The sequence below is a fragment of the Bombina bombina genome, chromosome 9 (assembly GCF_027579735.1).
Source record: "Bombina bombina isolate aBomBom1 chromosome 9, aBomBom1.pri, whole genome shotgun sequence".
Classification (NCBI taxonomy): Eukaryota; Metazoa; Chordata; class Amphibia; order Anura; family Bombinatoridae; genus Bombina; species Bombina bombina.
Window position 1 is genome coordinate 143322290 of NC_069507.1, and position 25090 is coordinate 143347379.

Genomic DNA, 25090 nt, shown 5'->3' on the forward strand with positions numbered 1-25090 from the left:
AACAAAATCATATTTTATATACACTTAACAAATCACATGTAATGTATATTTTAGTTTAAAAATAACAAATTAAAACAAAATTCAACCATACTTTATTTTTTTGTTGGAAAATGAGTATTGCAGTCTTGGCGAGTGGGCTGAACAGTGGTGTTCCTTGGCATGTCTCAAGTTCTCTTACAATTCTTATCATATTCTCTAAGCATGTTACACCTTTAGGTCTTTCTGTTTTATTTTGCCAAATGTCAGTGAATGTTCTCAAGGTTGTCTTACTGATGGAAAAAATATATGCATGCAAAACTAGAAGCAAATGCAAGTTAAAGTAACCAGGGCTTCTGGAGAGTGCATGGTAAGTTTGACACTAGGCTGATTAGGCACAGATTTGTCAACAAGCAGTTTAAGGATAAACAGCATAATGTACATATATCAACAGCTGCAAGCAAGCCCTACACACCCATACATATGTATTTATGTTTATATAAACATACTGGTAGATAGACAGAAAAATAGCTACCCATTTATATGGCCTTAATTCTATCACCAAGGGCAGTCCTGGAGGGAACACTTGCCACTCTGCTCCCTGGCCCAGTCCACCCCTGCTTTGTTTAAAATTGCATCATGAGTAGCAATGCAATAAAGTTTAAGTGGAGACCCCAGACTTATTGGGTGCACACTCTAGTGTCTCCAATTGTCTTCAGCAAAAAAGGAAAACTAGGTTACAATATGGAAGCGCCAATTGCTTTATGGGTGATTAAAACATTTCACTTATTTGTTTCAGTATTTAAACAACTAGAATAACTAATCTTTGCTTTCAATATGTCACTGTATCTTGCATTTATATAGTGTTTAGTGTCCCTATAAATGTTTTAAACTATATGCTGCTGCATCAATTTTTAGTTATCAAATATATAAATACTAAGGGCTAGATTTATCAAGGGCTAGGATAATTCTCCATTATATTCTCCTCCAAGTTCTCTGCAGCTCACCCTTGGAGAGGCGCACTGGTGCTCACAAATTTATTTAAAAAATGCACGCATTAATTTGCGCTGTTTGAAAGGCGAGCTGGGGCAAATTATGAGGAATTTCTCCATGCGAAAAAAGGAAGTTCTGATTTATCATTTGAAACCCATGGTTATTTTAGATAGTATTTTTGCCCTCTTCAAGTAATCCTTTACATTTGTGTTTTACATTGGGCTAATTTGCAAATTAATTTGGTAAGACAATGGGGCCGATTTAACAAGGGACGAATGGCCCTGAATGTAACTGTTCACTGGAAACAGGAGTTAAGAAGCAGCAATCTTAAAGGGATAGTCTAGTCAAAATTAAACTTTTATGATTCAGATAGGGCATGCAGTTTTAAACAACTTTCCAATTGACTTTTATCTTTAAATTTTCTTTTTTCATTTTGTGGTATTTTTGAAAAGCTAAACCTAGGTAGGCTCAAACTGATTTCTAAAACCGTTGAAAACCACCTCTTAGCTCAGAGCATTTTGAAAGTTTTTCACAGTTAGACAGTAATAGTTCATGTGTGTCATATAGATAAACATAGTGCTCACTCCTGTGGAGTTATTTAGGAGTCTGCACTGATTGGTTAAAATGTATGTCTGTCAAAAGCACTTGGATAAGGGGGCAGTCTGCAGAGGCTTAGATACAAGGCAATCACATAGGTAAAGCATATATTAATATAGCAGTGTTGGTTATGCAAAACTGGGGAATGGGTAATAAAGGGATTAGCTATCTTTTTAAACAATAAACATTCTGGTGTAGACTGTCCCTTTAAGACTCTCCTCTGAGGCGGCAGACATCATTCCGCCCGATTGCATACGATCGGGTTGATTGACACCTCCTGCTAGCGGCTGATTGGCCGCAAATCTGCAGGGGGCACCATTGCACAAGCAGTTCACCAGAACTGCTTGTGCAATGATAAATGCCGACAGCGTATGCTGTTGGCATTTATTGATGTGCAGTGGACATGATCCGCTACAGCGGACCATGTCCGCTAGCACTTTATTAAATCGACCCCTATGTGTGTTACAACAATACTTTTTTAATTTACCTTTGTTATAATAATGACCCTTTGTAACCATAACACATTCAAATTGTTAACAGAATTGTCGTTATTTGTGGGGCAATTTTGCGTTCTATATTTGGCAAATGTATCTAGCCAAAGATAGACCTGCTAGAATCAGAAAGTGCTACATCAGAAATAGATGTGAACATGACACAAGCTCAAAAACATGATTTCTAATGCTGTTCTCCACAGTACCTATAGAGAACTATAATGCACGTATTTGTAGGAGAAATTTGCGTTCTCCAAAGGTGCCAAAAAATGATAAATTGGTAGCTGGGCGTAATGCTAAGGTGGACTCTAGGAAATGCGACTAAAACTAGCAAATTTAACCCTTATTTAAGCGAACACGAACGCAGTGAGTGGAATGTATAGTCAGACTTTTTTTTTACAAATTTTTTGGAATAAATTTAGGCGCACTTTGCATTGATAAATCAGAGAATTCAGTCGTATGTGGATTTTTAATCGCAATATTAGGAGAATTGCTTTGATAATTCCTACTCTAAATTTAAAATTTAGATAGTGATTACAGTATGTGACAGTTTATTTAATACATATTTGACGTTTCTCAGTAAACACAAAATACACATTTATAATTATATGTAATGCTGAATACATTAGATTAATATTACATTTTAATTTATGTCATTGTCACTTACAGTGTTTGCAAGTTCAGATCCTGTCCCAGGATTTCAAGAAGACACTCTGCAATTAGCATTCATCGACCTTCGACAAGTAAGACCATCATTTCACGTATCTGTCTTTTAATATTTATAAAAACAACATTTGTATTTGACTTTGACTGCTTCAGTCTTTGAGAAACTGCTATCAGCTTAATAATGTGCCAGTTCTATAAAAGCATACAGGGCATACTCATAATAAATGCTACGAAAACATACATAATATATTCACTAATAAATACTTCTGATATAATTAACAATAGAATATATACCAATCTGCTTAATGAGGGCCCAATTCACTAAAGCTGTCTGATCTGGCGAGATTACCTTCTCAGTACTGTGAGGACCCTAATTAATTTTAGGTAAATTATAGCTTGAGAGATATTTATTTTGCTAAGCTGGGTTCTAGATCTAAAAGAGAGACATACATTACAATATGATGCTAAAAAAATGTTTTTCACCTAGATTAACATTTACGATAAGCCATTTCCAAATTTATTTCAGACCATCAGAAAAACAGACAGTATTCAAATGTACTTAGATACTTATTACTGAAAAGCTTTATAAACCTTACTATAATTATTTAGAAATCACTTTTCTTTTTTCACATTATAAATTAAAAAAAAATATATTTTTTTTTGACACCTTTACCATGTGTGATACTGATATTAACTATTGCAACCCTGGCACATATTGACTTTTCCTATTTCTTATTTTTGTGTGGGTGGTCAACCATTTACTAGTTTCATTAAATTGTTGAATGAATGCACAAATCACACATTTATTTTTAAATAAAATGTTAATATCAGAATATTTGTTTGTGATTGCATTTAAAGGGACAGTCTACACCGGAAACAACCTTAGCCCATAGGTACGATCTCTTGATGACAATTGTACTGATACCCTGCATCCGTATTTTCGCTTATTCACTTACCAACATTTGCAGTAAAGAAGTTTATATTTTATGTTTCAAAAATGGCCGTCTAACTCCTCCCAATAGCTTCTCCTCCTACCTTATCGAGTGCTTCTCCTTCCCTATAACACTCATGCACGGAGCATCCAGTGATGTCATCAGACTCTAATACGCATGCGCATAGGGATACAGCTCGAAACCGGAAGTCTGTCCTCGTTATGTCAGCAAACACAAAAACTGTCCCTCTGTTTGCGGTTCCTCCGTGGAAGCAATACATGTGATATTGTAATGCAGAAGAAACATAGAGCTAAACTTTGGTTCCGGATACTTGGATCCCAGTGACGTTGCGCATGCGCGAAGCAATGAATGCGCGCTACAGTATTTTAATCGGTGATCAATTTTCAATTGGACAGTTGAAAATAAGAGAGTGGGTGAAGTATTGGGTAGGCGGAGCAGAGCGGCCATTTCTAACTGTCGGAATATAACTTGTCATGGAGCATAACTCGGGATGTGTAAAAGACTTAATATGGTTGCAGGGGTGAGAAATTAAAATCGCAACTTAATCTAACGGATGGACTAAGGTTGTTGTAAGTGTAGACTGTCCCTTTAAAGGGACATGAAACCCAAAGCTTTTTATGATTCAGTGAGAGTATGCAATTTTAAACAACTTTACTTTACTAATTTACTTCTATGATCACATTTTCTTTACTTTCTGTTGAAAAAAGGAGACATAAGCTCAGGAGCGTGCACGTGTCTGGAGCACTATTTGGCAGCGTTTTTTTCAAGAATGTTATCCATTTACAAGAGCACAAGATAGCAGCACTATTTCCTGCTATGTAATGCTCCAAATACCAACCTAGGTATCTATTTAACAAATTTCATAATAGAAGTAAATTGGCAATTTTTTTTATTATGGTCTTAATTATGAATGGAGTACTATTTTGCGCTCCCACTCTCATGTTAACTTAGCTAGATGGAGGCTTTTTGTGCGCTTGTATTGCAAGTTAATAGTAAATAGTTTGAGCGCGAGCGGAAGCCGATTCTCACTATCTAAATTTCACAACCACATTAACTTCTCCCCATAGAAATCAATAGAGAGCACAAACTAAAAAAACTAACACCTATACTCGCGCCCTTACCCGACAGGAGTTATTAATAGTTCACATTCCCATTTTCTTCACATAAAGAACTATTAACTTTTAATTGTAGATACATATTTATATATATATTACTATAAATTTATAGGTATAGATATGTATTTTACATTAACATCATCAGATATTTATAGTAATATATATATTTAATAATAAAAATTACACTGTGCATCTGGGTTTGTGATTTAAGATTAACGCTGGTCGGGTTAGCACACATGAAAATATGCTAACTTCAATGTGCATTATTGAAATATTATATATGAAATATTAAAAAAATATGAATAAAAATTAATAAAAATTTTTATACATACGGTAAAATATTCTAAATAATCCATAAAATATTTATATATATATATATATATATATATATATATGTGTGTGTATGTATAACACACAGAGAAAGTCCAGCACTCACAAGCTCTCAGCTAAGATTAAAAGCAAAAATGGAAGGGTTAGTTACCACATTTGGCCAAATGGGACAAGCCCAGGTACCACGTCAAGGTCCCTTCCAAAAACCTGGGGCCCTAAAACAGCCACACAATGCAAGCTCTCAATCCAACAAACTGGGAACAAATGAAGGGTGCACAGGCTTATGTAATCACCCCAGACATATACAAAACACGAAAGGGGACTGCACTCTCAGACCGGACAGGGTCATAGGATGTGTACCCGGTCCGGTCTGAGAGTGTAGTCCCCTTCCATGTTTTTCATCCACCCAGGGTGCTTCCATGGTATTGATAGTAGTAAAGAATGTAAAGGTAACTTTGGAAATCCTGGCGAGTGCATCCCCATTCTTTACTACTATATATATAATTTATATATATATATATATATATATATATATATATATATATATATATATGTGTGTGTATATATATATATATATATATGTTTGTGTGTGTATGTATATATGTACAGTGTGTATATATATATATATATATATAAATACACACACTCACCGGCCACTTTATTGGGTACACCTTACTAGTACCAGGTTGAACCTCTTTTTGCCTTCAGAGCTGCCTTAATTCTTTGTGGCATAGATTCAACAAGTTGTTGGAAACATTCCTCAGACATTTTGGTCCATATTGACATGATAGCATCACGCAGTTGCTGCAGATTTGTCGGCTGCACATCCCAAAGGTTATTCCACCATATCCCAAAGGTGCTCTATAGGATTGAAATCTGGTGACTGTGGAGGCCATTGGAGTACAGTAAACTCATTGTCATGTTCAAGAAAACAGTTAGAGATGATTTGAGCTTTGTGACATGGTGCATTATCCTGCTGGAAGTAGCCATCAGAAGATGGGTACACTGTATTCATAAAGGGATGGACATGGTCAACAGCAATAATCAGGGTGTCTGTGGTGTTTAAATGGTGCTTAAATGGTACTAAGGGGCCCAAAGTTTTCAAAAAAATATCCCCCACACCATTACACCACCACCACCAGCCTGAATTGTTGATACAAGGCAGGGTGGATCCATGATTTCAAACACAATCCATGATTTCAAACACATACAGTGATTTCAGTGATGGGCCACCCACCCGCCTCCCTCATTACTCTCCCACCCTTCCAATGGTCTGCACCACAGCTGTCCGATGCATCGGTAACACTGCAAATCTATTTCTGCAGTTCCCCACTCGTGGGGCATGCATAAATAGCGCAATATCTCTATTTTGAGCAAGATCGCGGCAGAGAGAAGCCCAGGACTGCAGCGATGTACAAAGTATGTCTCTGGTCCTTAAGGGCATAACAACCAGTGTCGTACAGAGTACGGCGCTGGTCGTTAAGGGGTTAAAAATGTTTATTGTTTAAAATTATAGATAATCCCTTTATTACACATTCCCCAGTTTTGCATAACCAAAACTGTTATGTTAATACATGTTTTCCCTCTATGGTTACCTTGTATTTAAACCTCTGCAGACTTCTACCTTATCACAGTGCTTTTTACACACTTGCATTTTAGCCAGTTAGTGCTGGTTCATGCATAACTCCACGGGAGTAAGCACAATGTTATTTGTATGGCACACACACACATACATATATATATATATATATATATATATATATATATATATATATATATATATATATATATATATATATATATATAAATATAGTTGAGATGTGCACTCTCAATCCATGCGACAACTGCCAGGGTGCTAGTGGGATCAATAAGCAAACAAAAAACTTGCACTCACTAGTCTTTACAATAAAGTACAAAATTTACTGTTAAACAAGTGACGTTTCGGGGATAAAGTATCTCCTTACTCAGACACAAAATGTACAAAGTGCAACAAACTTATTGCAATAGTCAAATCAACCCCCCCCCCCCCCCCCCAATTAGGACAAAAAACGTCAAGCGGTTTCTATGGTAACCACAGTCACACACAAAAACATAATGTGATCATAAATAGAAGCTATCTGAGCAATTCATTAATCAGTGATACATTGTGAACAGTGACTCATAGGATGAATAGGTATCTAAATCGCATCCATGTAAAACAAAAACTCACTTTGCTATGGCTACAAATAAGTCTGATCATCTGGAACCAGAATAAGCATTGATACGCTGCCAAATCGCGTACCTGGAAGTAACCGCATCCTACAACCCGGCACACGTCACAGTCACATGTGTCCTGGGACCAATCAGACAATAGCATTATCGTAACCATAGGGATGTTGGGATTACACTTGCAGCAATCACAGCAACTCTGCTAAAATATGCAAAGGCGATAACGATATAGACAACAAGAGAGCAAGGCTATAGATATACTATGTGGGCCAACTACACATTAGGGCAATATATAACACATAGCGGTATGGAGGGAACCAACAACATAACCCCTAACCATATGTACAACAAAGGATACAGTCAGAGATGACATATACCAAGCATGCATATAACACCTATGCAGAGGCATAGACATATATCTACAATTGCATGTACAAGGCATTTAAGGCAAAATTTTATATTATATAGGACTACGATAGAATAACCCCTCAAGCAACCCACAAATCAAAAAGCTACTCAAAAGGCACTAAGCTCCCAAAATTCAGAGATTGAAAGTGGAATATTAAGTATCATGGACTCTCATCATAGGGCCATTATGATCTAGATATATAAAGCACATTATAAGAAACAGTGCCAGTCAAGCATGGTATTAAGTCCATTGGGCTGTAGGGTGTTCAAGCGATGAATCCATCTTACCTCTACTTGTAGTAGTGTCCTACTCCTGTTGCCACCACGTTTCAGGTGGGACGTGATCAATTAGGACAAATCAAAGATCATTGACAGCCACTATGTCCAGCCTCCAGAAAGTGTCTCGCCATTGGCTGGTCACTTTTTCGATTCTTTAAAGGGCCACTGTAAGTAAATATTTTCTATGCCTGTTACTAACTAACTACCCCAAATATGCTTTTTATCAATAGCATTTGATTAACATATCTCTACCGTTTATCAGAAATCTTGTCTGCAAATTTAATTGTTTTCCAAACCCACTCTGTGGGTATCCTTTGCTCTGTACCAATCCGTTTACAATACCTAGGTTTCAAAATGGCGCTTTAAACACAAAGTTATTGGTTTAAGTATTTTGAACATGCAGTGCTGAAAATAGTGGGTAGGATAACGTGACATCATCGGCGAGTACCGAAATGAACTGTTCTTTTTACCCTGTTGGAGCCAGGTGTCTTTTTTGTAGCAGTGGGAGGAGTCTATAATCATGAGCGAGTCTTTTAGACTTATGTTTATTTTAAAACCCACTCTAGAGTTATGCCATTTGTTGAAAGGAAGTGTTGGGTAACTTTGTATGCTATGCCAGTGTTGATTTAGGCGCACAATTTATAAATAATTATAATCATGCTATTCCACCTTAAAGGGCCATTATACACTAGATTTTTCTTTGCATAAATGTTTTGTAGATGATCCATTTATACAGTACACCTGGGAGTTTTTTTGTAACAATGCATAGTTTTGCTTATTTTTTAATAACATTGTGCTGGTTTTCAGACTCAAACAGGCCCATTTATCAAGCTCCGTACAGAGCTTGAAGGGCCGTGTTGCTGGCGAGTCTTCAGACTCGCCAGAAACACAACTTATAAAGCAGCGGTCACAAAGACCGCTGCTCCATAACCCTGTCCGCCTGCTCTGAGCGAATACGATCGGGTTGATTGACATCTCCCTGTTGGCCGCGAGTCAGCAGGGGGCGGCGTTGCACCAGCAGCTTTTGTGAGCTGCTTGTGCAATGTTAAATGTGGAGAGCGTATTGCTCTCCGCATTTAGCGAGGTCTTGCGGACCTGATCCGCAGTGTCGGATCAGGTCCGCAAGCCCTTTGATAAATGGGCCTGATAGTGTTAGATGTATACGTGCGTTTACAGACCAATGCTGACTCCTGTTTTCCTAATCTGTCTTTTCATATGCAGGGAAGGGGGGAGGGGAGTATCTGCACCCAGCCCCTTTCGCTGGGTGTTCCAGCTAATTTCATCAACAGTGCTAAATTTGGAGCTTCTAAGTAAGTTTTAAAAAGTTTTATACTCGATTTTTAGATCAGTATCTGTGCATATTCTTCTTTATAGTAGTGTCTATTACATGCAGTTATATGAATATTGGTGTATACTGTCGCTTTAAACATGAATTCTCCCCCTTACAGATCAGCCTTCTCCTCCCCTAGCTAGTCATGTTTTGATGACCTATTGACAGAAGGAGGAGCTCTGGCCCACCAGCTACTAGTACTTTCAGTTCAGTTCAGTGTGTTAGTAGAGATAGGAAGTCTGATTCATCTTGAGGAATCGTTTCATTTCAGACAGTTTGTTTAACTGTTCAGTTCATGAACCAATTAATCTCAGCCCACTGAGAGTGTAACTTCTTCTGCTGGCTGTGTTTACTTAGGCTTGTCAATAGCATATACTCCAGTATTGAAACTTTCAGTATAGGTATATAACACAGTATATACCACAGACCAAATCAGCTATTTCAAATGCTGAAAGAGGAGTAAAGGAGCAACTTGTAAACAATTTAATATACTCTAGCAGGTAAAATGGATCACTGGGAATAATGTAAAGGGAAGAAATTTTGGGGTGAACAGTCCCTTTAAGGTGGAATAGCATGATTATAATTAATTATAAATCGTGCACACAACTTAACTAAATCGTGCGCCCGATTTAGCAAAATGTGCTCACGATTTATAAAAAAAAATCTTGTGTGGCACCTCTGGGGCTCCGTAATATAGTAATCTTATCATTCAAACAAATAACTTGCTTATACCACTGTTCTTTCCATCATTGATTTTTACTTTTTATGCCAACCAATCACAAGGTGTTAGCTTTATTTTTCTTATGCTGAAAACCATGTTCCAATCTAATAGAAGATTTACTTAATCGCATTCCTTTTCAGTTCATCATTTTAGAATTATTTTTAAATTATTTCTATGGACTTTGCAGATACTCTGCATTAACAATATTCAATAGATGTATTTCAATCCACTTTGTGCATAAGTTTTCATAAAGTATATAAAATTATCCTCGTCCTTTTGCCTTAGTCAAAAGTAGTAAGATCTCTAGGTTCATGGATGGATCTTGATACTGGACCTAGAAAAACACAGCCTTACTAGCACTTAAGTTACATTATTAACCTCGTGGGGTTTAGTCTGATGTCAAGGTTTGGGAAATTATTTTTCTCCCTAGAGTTGCATAGTCTGAAACTAGAGAATCAGTTTTGTAGAGAAACCTGGTTCAGAGGTTAGAGTTTACCAAATGGTTCACTTAGTTAGAACAGTTGACAGTTGAGGGGTGTAATGAATAATTTTGTTTTGGTCACACAATATCTCAAGCTAAACATATTCCACATATTCAGAACATGTCTTCTAATGGTGAAAGTTTTGAATTAATTGATCTTGACTAAACATGTTTATAGCTCTGGAGACGAATGGAGACAAATATTAATACTAATACTAATACTAATAATAAATAACAATTTTTGGTCTTGAATAGGATTTCATAGTCCACACAATATTGATTAAACTTGAGTTACATTTTCAAACCTCTAAATGTTTTTGTTTTTTCTTCCAAAAGTATAGCCCTAAAAAGAAATCACATTTGAAAATATATAATTAAGGTGTAGTTGTTTGTAAGCTATTTAACACCTTGGGGTGGATTTATCAAGCTCCGTAGAAGGCTCGTCGGAAACACCGCTGCTCCATAACTTGAAATCAACCCAATCGAATACAATCGGGTTGATTGACACCCCCTGCTAGCTGCCGATTGGCCGCGAATCTGCAAGGGGCGGCATTGCACCAGCAGTTCACAAGACTGCTGGTGCAATGATAAATGCCGATAGCGTATGCTGTCGGCATTTATCAATGTGCAGCAGACATGATACGCTACATCGTATCATGTCCGCTCGCACATTAATAAATATACCCCCTTGACTGTTTCTTCCTGTGTTGAGCACAGAAGTACGGTTAATGTATAGTTACTTAAATAAATGGTTTGACCGTATACCCCCAAAATCAGTTAATTTGTTTCAAGAATTATCCACCATAATCTTATCTTAATTGAAACTCTCTTTAGAGCAACATGAATTGAAACAGTGTACTTATATGATTTTACATGTAGCGTTAAAGGGATGTGAAACTCAGTTTTTTTCCTTTCATGATTATCTAATTTGTTTCATTTTCTTGGTATCCTTTGTTTAAAAGCATAACTAGGTGTGCTCGGAAGCTGCTGATTGGAGGATACACTTATATACCTTATGTTTTTAGCTTACCCATGTGTATTGCTGTTTCTTCAACAAAGGATACCAAGAGAATGAAGCAAATTAGATAAAAGAAGTAAATTGAAAAGTTGTTTAAAATGTATTCTTTGTCTGACTCATGAGAGAAAAAAATTGGGTTTCATGTCCTTTTAATATATCCCACAATAAGTCTGACTATTGATCAGTATATCAACTTATACAGTAAATAAACCAGGCAAGAACATCTTATACACTCTTAACAACAATTAGGGGTAGAAGTTAAAAAAAGTCACAAGCATACAATTTCAATGACATAGGGTTAATAAGAAGGGGAAACAATGGGGTAATTGTTTTACATGGTAATTATTTGCCTTTAAATATTATTACTGATATTTTCCTATGCCAGGGATCAAAAGAGCAATCATGTGCCACCCCCAAAACTTGAAATATATTCACAAAATGTACAAAGCCCTTGTAAATTGTAGTTTAAGTGCTAAATTGCAAAAAAATTAAGACTTATGGGCCAAATTATCAATCTCTGAATAGAGCTTGATGCCTCTGTTTCCGTGAGAGCCTTCAGGCTCGCCGGAAACAGCAGTTATGAAGCAGCAGTCTTAAGACCGCTGCTCCATAACTGGTTCGCCGCCTCTGAGGCTGCGGTCTGCAATCCGCCCGATTCTATACGATCGGGCTGATTGACACCCCCCTGCTAGAGGCCGATTGGCCGCGAATCTGCACCGCCCCCTGGGGAATAGCTTGTGCAATGTTAAATGCCGACAGCGTATGCGGTCACCATTCAGTGATGTCTGTCGGACATGATACGCTACAGCGTGTCATGTCGGACAGACATTGATAAATTGGCTCTATAGGGTTCCTTGTACAAAGCAATTGTGCAATTGGTCACCCGTGAGAAGGGGGCGGAATTACACACTCATCGGAGTGTGTAATAATACATACGGGCAGCGGACAAAGAGGATCCGCTGCCTGAATGCAAAAAAGGCGTGCAGACAACTTCTCAGGTTAAGAAGATGCTCCGCACGCTCATTAGTACATGTCGGCCATAGCTCTACGTGATCTAAAGCAGCACTCTGAAAGTTTTTTTTTTTTAATTGGATGCTCTGTCTAAACCATTAAAGTATATTTTTCACTTTACTGCCCCTTATTAAAGGGACATTAAACCCAACATTTTTCTTTCATAATTCGGATAGAGAATACAATTTTAAACAGCATTCCAATTTACTTCTATTATCTAATTTGCTTCATTCTTTAGATATCCTTTGTTAAAGAAATAGCAATGTACACGGGTGAGCCAATCACATGAGGCATCTATGTGCAGCCACCAATCAGAAGCTACAGAGCCTATCTAGATATGCTTTTCAGGAAAGAATATCAAGAGAATGAAGCAAATTAGATAATACAAGTAAATTAGAAAGTTGTTTAAAATAGTATTCTCTATCTGAATCATGAAAGAAAACATTTGGGTTTAATGTCCCTTTAAAGTCAGCTCCAGAGCAGCAATGCAACTAGCTGAACACATACAGTGAGCCAGTTACAAGGGGCATATGTGCATAGCCACCTTTACTAGCTAGCTGCTAGGAACATGCTTCTTATACTACCTAGGTTTTCTCCAACAAAGGATATGAGGGTAAAAAATCCTGATAGAAGTATAATAAAAAGTCTCTTAAAATGCCATACTTCATATGTACATATACATACACACACACACACACACATACACGTACACACAGATATACACAGACATACACAACACACACACATACACACAGACATACACACTGATATACACACAGACATACATGTACACACACTCAGACATACAGACACACAGAGACACACACAGACATACACATACACACACAGACACACACAAACATACACAGAGACATGCCTACACACACACACATGAACATACACAGAGACATACCTACATACACACAAAGAAATACACAGACATACATACACTCACACACAGACATACACACACACACAGAAATATGAACAAAGACAGAGACATACACACACACACACACATACACACACATGCACACACACACAAAGACATGCACACACACACACACATGCACTCACATACATACACACACACACAGAGACATACACACACAGACACATACACACACCGACATACAGATATGCATACACACAGACATACATAGACATACAAACACAGACATGCACACACACACAGACACACATAGAAAAGTATCATTCAGTCCAGTAAAGTATAACAGATTCATAATGCCTAGCTCATTTAATAGGTTCACATATAAAAAAAATGCATGACACATATCCACTCTTCATTGCAAAGCTGATGTGTTGTTTTTTTCTTTTACTTTTTTAAATATATTTTTCTTTTATTAAAGTGGACTATTTTATCAAGGGAGCTTTATTTCCCTGTTTTAGTATCCTTCATAGTGGGGTTCGTTTTATACTCAGAGAGGTGAATGATTACAAGACTTGTGCATGTGATGAGGGAAGGATACAAATTTCATAATCTCTGCTAGAAATAAGCTTTTGGGTAGTGCACATATTACAAGTTGAAAGTAAAAAGTTTTCATACGAGCGCTAACCTAACGCAAGTAAAAATTCCCCTATAGGCTTCAATGGAGTGTGAAAAGTGAGAGAAAAACACCCTTTCTCGCGTGCAAACTTGATCGCAGGTATAGATATACAGTATATATATATATATATATATATATATATAGGAATATCTATTTATAAATACTTAGAACATATTCCCCTATGTGAAGAACATTGGAATGTGAAATATTTAAAGTAAATACATAGTTAAACACTTTATTGAATATGAATATTGCATAAATATCATTTTACATGTTTTCAGCTACTTGACTGCAAAGGGCTCGAATCCACTTATATATATACAGTATATGTCTATATATGTATACATATGTATTTATGTGTTTATATGTATATATATATGTCTGTAAATGCATATATTATTATTATCATCAGTTATTTGTAGAGCGCCAACAGATTCCTCAACGCTAATATACATATGTATACATCTATAAACATATATATATATATATATATGTACATATTTAGACATCCTATATGTATGTATGTATCTCTATGTTAAAGCCCTCTGCTGCCCTTTTTCCCCCCCTTAAACGTGAGACTTTGGGGCAGCTTTATCATGCTGCAAATGCAGCAGTTTCCGCACGAGCCTTTAGGCTCGCCAGAAACAAAAGTTAAGATCATCAAAAGTTAAATCATCTGCCACCTCTGAGGTGGCGGAAAGCAATCAACCCAATTGGCCGTGAATGTGCAGGGGGCGGCATTGCACAAGCATTTCACACGAATATATTTCACACACGTAAGCTGTCGGTATTTATCAATGTCGGGTGGACATGATCCGCTACAGCGGATCAAGTCCGTCCGACACTTGATAAATCGGTCCTTTTATATGTTTGAGCCCTTTTTATTGCAATTTGTTTAAAACAATTTTTATTAGTGTTACTGTAAGTGAAACTGTACTTTTAAATATAATAATTTTGATGTGTTTTGTGTAACTTTTCAGTTGTGCGTATGTTAACCAGAACTCTGAAGTCGCTCTACCCCGACGCATGTTAAATTCAATTGCATTTGAGCAAACACGTTTACTTTCGACTTTTAATACGTGTGTTACTTCCGACATGGAAGACCGATAAACCCCTTTTCACTTGCACGCAAAATTTAGCGAACCACCCGTAATCTAGCCCTATATTGGAATATATATATATATATGTATATATACACAAACGTGTAAAACGTAACATAACATTCTTAGCCACTGTAATTATGATATTTAACTTTTAATTATAATTTGTTAATATCATCTCATTATTGCTGTCAAGCATTTGCTAAAGGTTGTTTAGCCAGTATTTTAAAAATTCCTTGAAGAGGTCAAACTTCTGTTTTTTTGGTTCAAATTTGATACTGTTAAGAGCATTCTAGGATATGAAAGATAAGGAAGTTGGTCCCTAAGCAAAGGTTTTACCTGCCCACCCGCATAAAGCCCCCAGGTCAAACCCCTGATGTGCGAGGGTCTGTACAGAGGAGCTGATGACAGCTGGGGCTGATACCATGAGGAGCTTGAGCCATATCAACATTTCCAACAAGAGAATTGGGACTTGAATAACGATGGTAGCTCAGAGATGAATCAGCAGGATTGCCTTATGAATAGAAAAGTCTTGATCCCCCTGCCAATCACAGACTTGTTAATGGAAGCCAGGTATCTCAACAACTGCTCCTGTGTCACCCTACAACAGTGCAATGTGCAGGATTAAGGGGATAAAGGATAATATCCCTTGTTTAAAACTTATTGCACCATTACACAATATTCATAATCGTTTTGTTCACTGTTTTTAGTTAAAGTTATATGAAACCCAAAAATGTTCTTTTGTAATTAATACAGAACACACATTTTTAAAAAATTCCAATTTACTTCTGTTATCAAATTTGCTTTGTTTTTTTGTTCCCATGATATTCTGTGTTGAAGAGATAGGCTAGGTAGGGGTCTGGAGCACTACACTAGTGTTTTTGAAAATGGATAACATGCTTGCAAAACTGCTGCCATATAGTGCTCTGCATGCACTCTCCTGAGCTTACATTCCTTGCAAGAGAACAAAGAAAATTTGACGGTAGAAGTAAATTAAAAAGTTGTTTAAAATTGCATTCTCTATCTGAATACTGAAAGAAAGAAAGAAAAAAATGGTGTTTCATTTCCCTTTAAATACTTTTTATACACAGTGTAATGCCTTGCAATTTATTTAGGGTACACAATCTTTTCAGAGTTAAGCCTGATATAACTTTCTTCCATGTCATTATAAATGGCATTTAATTATAAACAAAAAAAACAACACAAAATCATTAACAGTGTGAGGAATCTAAAGAAATGAATGTATAATAGCCAATATGCTACATAAATTGAATTTTAAATTAGTAGTAGATTAACTAGATTTAATTTCCCTGCCATCATCCAATCACTGGTTCATATCCATATATTCGGAAAAGTCTTGCACATGATGAAGCCTAAGGATGGTACCTCAAAAAGTGTGCACAGTTTGATAATTAAACTGATGGTAAAGTTTACAAAGTGGCCGAAAGTATTGGTACCCTTGCATTTTAACATATTGGTACCCTTGCATTTTAAAGTATGGGTACCCTTGCATTTTAACATATTGGTACCCTTGCATTTTAAAGTATGGGTACCCTTGCATTTTAACATATTGGTACCCTTGCATTTTAAAGTATGGGTACCCTTGCATTTTAACATATTGGTACCCTTGCATTTTAAAGTATGGGTACCCTTGCATTTTAAGAGAGAAACACAAAAAAAGCCTGACTGCAGTTTGCCAAAATGCATGTTGACAAGCCACAGTCCTTCTGGGAGAATGTCCTTTGGACAGACAAAACAAAAGTCAAGCTTTTCGGTACATTACAACAACTCCATGTGTACAGAAGGAAAAAATAGAAGCTTTTAAAGAAAAGAACACCATCCCTACTGTGAAACATGGTGGAGGGTCAGTGATGTTTTGGGGTTACTTTGCTGCCTCTGGCGCTGTTTGTATAGAATCTGTGCAGGACACTATGAAATCAGAAGACTATCAAGGCATTCTGGAGCAAAACTTACTGCCCAATGTCAGAAATCTGTCTCTTAGTCACTGGCTGTGGGTCCTCCAGCAGGATAATGACCCAAAACACACCTCAAAATGCACCCAAGAATAAATGAGAAGTAAACATTGGACAGTTCTGGAGTGGCCTTCTATGAGTCAAGATCTGAATCCCATCGAACATCTGTGGAAAGAGCTGAAATTCACAGTTGGGAAAAGGCACCTATCAAACCTGAGAGAACTGGAGCAGTTTGCTCAAGAAGAGTGGGACAAAAGTATCGGTAATGTACCAACCAACAGATACTGCAGTGCTATACAGGAGGTATAATAAATAAAGACAAGGCAGTGACAACAAACAGAAGGATCGGCCCTGTGCCATATATAGTTTACAATCTAAGGCCTAGTTCCGATTGCTGGGGTAAGTTGTGTAAACTGGTGGTAACATAAAACAGGTCCATAGTGTTTAATTTAGATCCTTGTTGTTACCAGCAGTTTACACAAAGTACAACAGCAATGGAAACTAGGCCTAAGTATGATGTAAATGATATATGTAATAGATAGAGACGATAAATAGATTTTGTAATTTTGTATACATGAATCCTAGTTGTGTGAAAGTTGTTTGAAATATAAGATTTCAAATCCTCTTTGTACAAAAGGTATTGCTTTGTTCAAATACATATGTGTGCGTGTGTGTGTGTGTGTGTATATATATATATATATATATATATATATATATATATATATATGTATATATATATATATGTATATATATATATATATATATATATATATATATATATAGTATAATATAATATAATATAATAGTACACACATACACAGAGCTACCGTTTTCTATAAGGCCATTAGTCCTGGATAAGAAATGTAGCTTCTAATGCATTAACACTAGTGATGCTGCAAGTCTATGGACCTGATGAACTAAAGCTCTCCGGTTAAGTGAGATGATCTAACGAGTCTCGACAGTACTGCAAGGTCCTTCTATAAGTTTTAGAAATGCAAATTTAAACTTGAGGGTTGTTTATCTCGCTCTTTAGGGCTCTGAATGTAAAGAAGAGATACCTACATCATAATATAAGGTCTTCAAAAAATTCCCAAAATATTATTTGTTTTCTCTCCATTGTGACGAGTTTTTTGATTATCAGTCTCTATGTGTTTACCCCCTCAAATGCTCCTTTAATATTGGATAGACTTTTCATTATTATTTTTTTCCTTTTGGGCTAGTAACTTTGTATCCCTGACCATACTGATATTTGTTTTTGTTTTTTATTGTTTTTGTTTTTTTGTTCTTTTCTGTTTTTAATTTTCTCAGCTGCTTTAGTGGGGGGGGGGGGGAGTTTATTTTGAGGCTCCTTTCATGTGTTATTGCTAAGGTCAGAGTATGGTTCCTAGTGCATTTGAGAATTTGTAATTGATCTCTGGGGATGTAAAGGATTCTAACTACATGTTAGAAGGAATTTAGGTTGGTCAATGTGTGTGACTCGATTCCCTTTCCAATTAGTGAGATTTCCTCACATAGATGTGAGAATTTGAGAAGCGATAGCACAACAGGGATCTTCAACAGATATAGAGTAATTTCTTTGGGGTAACTAACAATAAATACTAAATAATAAATTGATATTTATATATCTTTGGTAAGGGCTAGAAATTTAGTATTATGGGTTTTAGAGATTACAGAGCAACTCCTACTGTGCTAAACTGAGAAATGTGATTGTTTGTTTTTAATAAATATTCTAAAAATGCACTATCCTTGTTTACAACTTGCTAGCAATTTTTTTTTTTAAATTTAATTTAACGTATTGTGAACTGCTTGTGATTTAATTGTTCTATGGTGGAATCTGTGATGTTGATATATTGATAACAATGCCCCCCTCCCCCCAAAAAAGGCTCAACTCTTAATCCAATGATGTGTATTTCTCCAACATAGGTGTGTCCGGTCCACGGCGTCATCCTTACTTGTGGGATATTCTCCTCCCCAACAGGAAATGGCAAAGAGCCCAGCAAAGCTGGTCACATGATCCCTCCTAGGCTCCGCCTACCCCAGTCATTCTCTTTGCCGTTGTACAGGCAACATCTCCACGGAGATGGCTTAGAGTTTTTTAGTGTTTAACTGTAGTTTTTCATTATTCAATCAAGAGTTTGTTATTTTCAAATAGTGCTGGTACGTACTATTTACTCAGAAACAGAAAAGAGATGAAGAATTCTGTTTGTATGAGGAAAATGATTTTAGCAACCGTAACTAAAATCCATGGCTGTTCCACACAGGACTGTTGAGAGCAATTAACTTCAGTTGGGGGAACAGAGTGCAGTCTCTTACTGCTTGAGGTATGACACATTCTAACAAGACGATGTAATGCTGGAAGCTGTCATTTTCCCTATGGGATCCGGTAAGCCATGTTTATTACGATTGTAAATAAGGGCTTCACAAGGGCTTATTTAAACTGTAGACTTTTTCTGGGCTAAATCGATTGATTATTAACACATATTTAGCCTTGAGGAATCATTTTATCTGGGTATTTTGATATAATAATATCGGCAGGCACTGTTTTAGACACCTTATTCTTTAGGGGCTTTCCCAAAGCATAGGCAGAGTCTCATTTTCGCGCCGGTGTTGCGCACTTGTTTTTGAGAGGCATGGCATGCAGTCGCATGTGAGAGGAGCTCTGATACTTATAAAAGACTTCTGAAGGCGTCATTTGGTATCGTATTCCCCTTTGGGTTTGGTTGGGTCTCAGCAAAGCAGATACCAGGGACTGTAAAGGGGTTTAAAGCTTAAAACGGCTCCGGTTCCGTTATTTTAAGGGTTAAAGCTTCCAAAATTGGTGTGCAATATTTTCAAAGCTTTAAGACGCTGTGGTGAAAATTTGGTGAATTTTGAACAATTCCTTCATGTTTTTTCGCAATTGCAGTAATAAAGTGTGTTCAGTTTAAAATTTAAAGTGACAGTAACGGTTTTATTTTAAAACGTTTTTTGTACTTTCTGATCAAGTTTATGCCTGTTTAACATGTCTGAGCTACCAGATAGACTGTGTTCTGAATGTGGGGAAGCCAGAATTCCTATTCATTTAAATAAATGTGATTTATGTGATAATGACAATGATGCCCAAGATGATTCCTCAAGTGAGGGGAGTAAGCATGGTACTGCATCATTCCCTCCTTCGTCTACACGAGTCTTGCCCACTCAGGAGGCCCCTAGTACATCTAGCGCGCCAATACTCCTTACTATGCAACAATTAACGGCTGTAATGGATAATTCTGTCAAAAACATTTTAGCCAAAATGAACCCTTGTCAGCGTAAGCGTGGCTGCTCTGTTTTAGTTACTGAAGAGCATGACGACGCTGATATTAATATCTCTGAAGGGCTCCTAACCCATTCTGAGGGGGCCAGGGAGGTTTTGTCTGAGGGAGAAATTACTGATTTAGGGAACATTTCTCAGCAGGCTGAATCTGATGTGATTACATTTAAATTTAAATTGGAACATCTCCGCATTTTGCTTAAGGAGGTATTATCCACTCTGGATGATTGTGAAAATTTAGTCATCCCAGAGAAACTATGTAAAATGGACAAGTTCTTAGAGGTGCCGGGGCTCCCAGAAGCTTTTCCTATACCCAAGCGGGTGGCGGACATTGTTAATAAAGAATGGGAAAGGCCCGGTATTCCTTTCGTCCCTCCCCCCATATTTAAAAAATTGTTTCCTATGGTCGACCCTAGAAAGGACTTATGGCAGTCAGTCCCCAAGGTCGAGGGAGCGGTTTCTACTTTAAACAAACGCACCACTATTCCCATAGAGGATAGTTGTGCTTTCAAAGATCCTATGGATAAAAAATTAGAAGGTTTGCTTAAAAAGATGTTTGTTCAGCAGGGTTACCTTCTACAACCCATTTCATGCATTGTCCCTGTCACTACTGCCGCATATTTCTGGTTTGATGAACTGCTTAAGGTGCTCGATAGTGACTCTCCTCCTTATGAGGAGATTATGGACAGAATCAATGCTCTCAAATTGGCTAATTCTTTCACTCTAGACGCCTCTTTGCAATTGGCTAAGTTAGCGGCTAAGAACTCTGGGTTTGCTATTGTGGCGCGCAGAGCGCTTTGGTTGAAATCTTGGTCGGCTGATGCGTCTTCCAAGAACAAGCTACTAAACATTCCTTTCAAAGGGAAAACGTTGTTTGGTCCTGACTTGAAAGAGATTATCTCTGATATCACTGGGGGTAAGGGCCACGCCCTTCCTCAGGATCGGCCTTTCAAGGCAAAAAATAGACCTAATTTTCGTCCCTTTCGTAAAAACGGACCAGCCCAAGGTGCTACGTCCTCTAAGCAAGAGGGTAATACTTCTCAGGCCAAGCCAGCTTGGAGACCAATGCAAGGCTGGAACAAGGGAAAGCAGGCCAAGAAACCTGCCACTGCTACCAAGACAGCATGAAATATTGGCCCCCGATCCGGGACCGGATCTGGTGGGGGGCAGACTCTCTCTCTTCGCTCAGGCTTGGGCAAGAGATGTTCTGGATCCTTGGGCGCTAGAAATAGTCTCCCAGGGTTATCTTCTGGAATTCAAGGGACTTCCCCCAAGGGGGAGGTTCCACAGGTCGCAGTTGTCTTCAGACCACATAAAAAGACAGGCGTTCTTACATTGTGTAGAAGACCTGTTAAAAATGGGAGTGATTCATCCTGTTCCATTAAGAGAACAAGGGATGGGGTTCTACTCCAATCTGTTCATAGTTCCCAAAAAAGAGGGAACGTTCAGACCAATCCTAGATCTCAAGATCTTAAACAAATTTCTCAAGGTCCCATCGTTCAAGATGGAAACCATTCGAACTATCCTTCCTTCCATCCAGGAAGGTCAATTCATGACCACGGTGGATTTAAAGGATGCGTATCTACATATTCCTATCCACAAGGAACATCATCGGTTCCTAAGGTTTGCATTCCTGGACAAACATTACCAGTTCGTGGCGCTTCCTTTCGGATTAGCCACTGCTCCAAGGATTTTCACAAAGGTACTAGGGTCCCTTCTAGCGGTGCTAAGACCAAGGGGCATTGCAGTAGTACCTTACCTGGACGACATTCTGATTCAAGCGTCGTCCCTTCCTCAAGCAAAGGCTCACACGGACATTGTCCTGGCCTTTCTCAGATCTCACGGCTGGAAAGTGAACGTGGAAAAGAGTTCTCTATCCCCGTCAACAAGGGTTCCCTTCTTGGGAACAATTATAGACTCCTTAGAAATGAGGATCTTTCTAACAGAGGCCAGAAAAACAAAGCTTCTGGACTCTTGTCGGATACTTCATTCCGTTCCTCTTCCTTCCATAGCTCAGTGCATGGAAGTGATCGGGTTGATGGTGGCGGCGATGGACATAGTTCCTTTTGCGCGCATTCATCTAAGACCATTACAACTGTGCATGCTCAGTCAGTGGAATGGGGACTATACAGACTTGTCTCCGAAGATACAAGTAAATCAGAGGACCAGAGACTCACTCCGTTGGTGGCTGTCCCTGGACAATCTGTCTCAAGGGATGATGTTCCACAGACCAGAGTGGGTCATTGTCACGACCGACGCCAGTCTGATAGGCTGGGGCGCGGTCTGGGGATCCCTGAAAGCTCAGGGTCTTTGGTCTCGGGAAGAATCTCTTCTACCGATAAATATTCTGGAACTGAGAGCGATATTCAATGCGCTCCAGGCCTGGCCCCAGCTTGCGAGGACCAGGTTCATTCGGTTTCAATCAGACAACATGACGACTGTTGCGTACATCAACCATCAGGGGGGAACAAGGAGTTCCCTAGCGATGGAAGAAGTAACCAAAATTATTCTTTGGGCGGAGTCTCACTCCTGCCACCTGTCTGCTATCCACATCCCAGGAGTGGAAAATTGGGAAGCGGATTTTCTGAGTCGTCAGACATTGCATCCGGGGGAGTGGGAACTCCATCCGGAAATCTTTGCCCAAGTCACTCACCTGTGGGGCATTCCAGACATGGATCTGATGGCCTCTCGTCAGAACTTCAAAGTTCCTTGCTACGGGGCCAGATCCAGGGATCCCAAGGCGGCTCTAGTGGATGCACTAGTAGCACCTTGGACCTTCAAACTAGCTTATGTGTTCCCGCCATTTCCTCTCATCCCCAGGCTGATAGCCAGGATCAAACAGGAGAGGGCGTCGGTGATCTTGATAGCTCCTGCGTGGCCACGCAGGACTTGGTATGCAGATCTGGTGAATATGTCATCGGCTCCACCTTGGAAGCTACCTTTGAGACGAGACCTTCTTGTTCAGGGTCCGTTCGAACATCCGAATCTGGTTTCACTCCAGCTGACTGCGTGGAGATTGAACGCTTGATTTTATCGAAGCGAGGATTCTCAGATTCTGTGATCGATACTCTTGTTCAGGCCAGAAAGCCTGTGACTAGAAAGATTTACCACAAAATTTGGAAAACAAGAAGGATTGGAAAAAGGATTATCGGCAAGTTCCCTGAAGGGACAGATTTCTGCCTTGTCGGTATTACTTCACAAAAAGCTGGCAGCTGTGCCAGATGTTCAAGCCTTTGTTCAGGCTCTGGTTAGAATCAAGCCTGTTTACAAACCTTTGACTCCTCCTTGGAGTCTCAATTTAGTTCTTTCAGTTCTTCAGGGGGTTCCGTTTGAACCCTTACATTCCGTTGATATTAAGTTATTATCTTGGAAAGTTTTGTTTTTAGTTGCGATTTCTTCTGCTAGAAGAGTCTCAGAATTATCTGCTCTGCAGTGTTCTCCTCCTTATCTGGTGTTCCATGCAGATAAGGTGGTTTTACGTACTAAACCTGGTTTTCTTCCAAAAGTTGTTTCTAACAAAAACATTAACCAGGAGATTATCGTACCTTCTCTGTGTCCAAAACCAGTTTCAAAGAAGGAACGTTTGTTGCACAATTTGGATGTTGTTCGCGCTCTAAAATTCTATTTAGATGCTACAAAGGATTTTAGACAAACATCTTCCTTGTTTGTTGTTTATTCAGGTAAAAGGAGAGGTCAAAAAGCAACTTCTACCTCTCTCTCTTTTTGGATTAAAAGCATCATCAGATTGGCTTACGAGACTGCCGGACGGCAGCCTCCCGAAAGAATCACAGCTCATTCCACTAGGGCTGTGGCTTCCACATGGGCCTTCAAGAACGAGGCTTCTGTTGATCAGATATGTAGGGCAGCGACTTGGTCTTCACTGCACACTTTTACCAAATTTTACAAGTTTGATACTTTTGCTTCTTCTGAGGCTATTTTTGGGAGAAAGGTTTTGCAAGCCGTGGTGCCTTCCATTTAGGTGACCTGATTTGCTCCCTCCCTTCATCCGTGTCCTAAAGCTTTGGTATTGGTTCCCACAAGTAAGGATGACGCCGTGGACCGGACACACCTATGTTGGAGAAAACAGAATTTATGTTTACCTGATAAATTTCTTTCTCCAACGGTGTGTCCGGTCCACGGCCCGCCCTGGTTTTTTTAATCAGGTCTGATATTTTATTTTCTTTAACTACAGTCACCACGGTACCATATGGTTTCTCCTATGCAAATATTCCTCCTTAACGTCGGTCGAATGACTGGGGTAGGCGGAGCCTAGGAGGGATCATGTGACCAGCTTTGCTGGGCTCTTTGCCATTTCCTGTTGGGGAGGAGAATATCCCACAAGTAAGGATGACGCCGTGGACCGGACACACCGTTGGAGAAAGAAATTTATCAGGTAAACATAAATTCTGTTTTTTCACAATTGAGCAGTGATTGTATCCCTGGGTTGCCAGTTACAAGCAAATACATAATTTTACATCATTTACATTTAGCTAAAATTCAGGTAAAACTGTACCTTTTAGTTTCCAGTGTTTTTGTGAAGATTTTACTGGACAGTCTGCTAAAATACTGGACTGTTGAGT

General features: G+C 38.4%; 1 protein-coding gene across 2 annotated transcripts in view; it reads left to right on the forward strand.

Annotated features, from left to right (window-relative positions):
• The window catches only part of EXOC6 (exocyst complex component 6), a 796835-nt gene that overhangs the window by 608712 nt on the left and 163033 nt on the right, over positions 1-25090 (forward strand). For both annotated transcript variants that reach the window (XM_053692417.1, XM_053692418.1), the window contains exon 20: positions 2727-2800. In XM_053692417.1, the coding sequence (XP_053548392.1) occupies positions 2727-2800 (74 nt within the window). The remainder of the gene's footprint in view (positions 1-2726; positions 2801-25090) is intronic.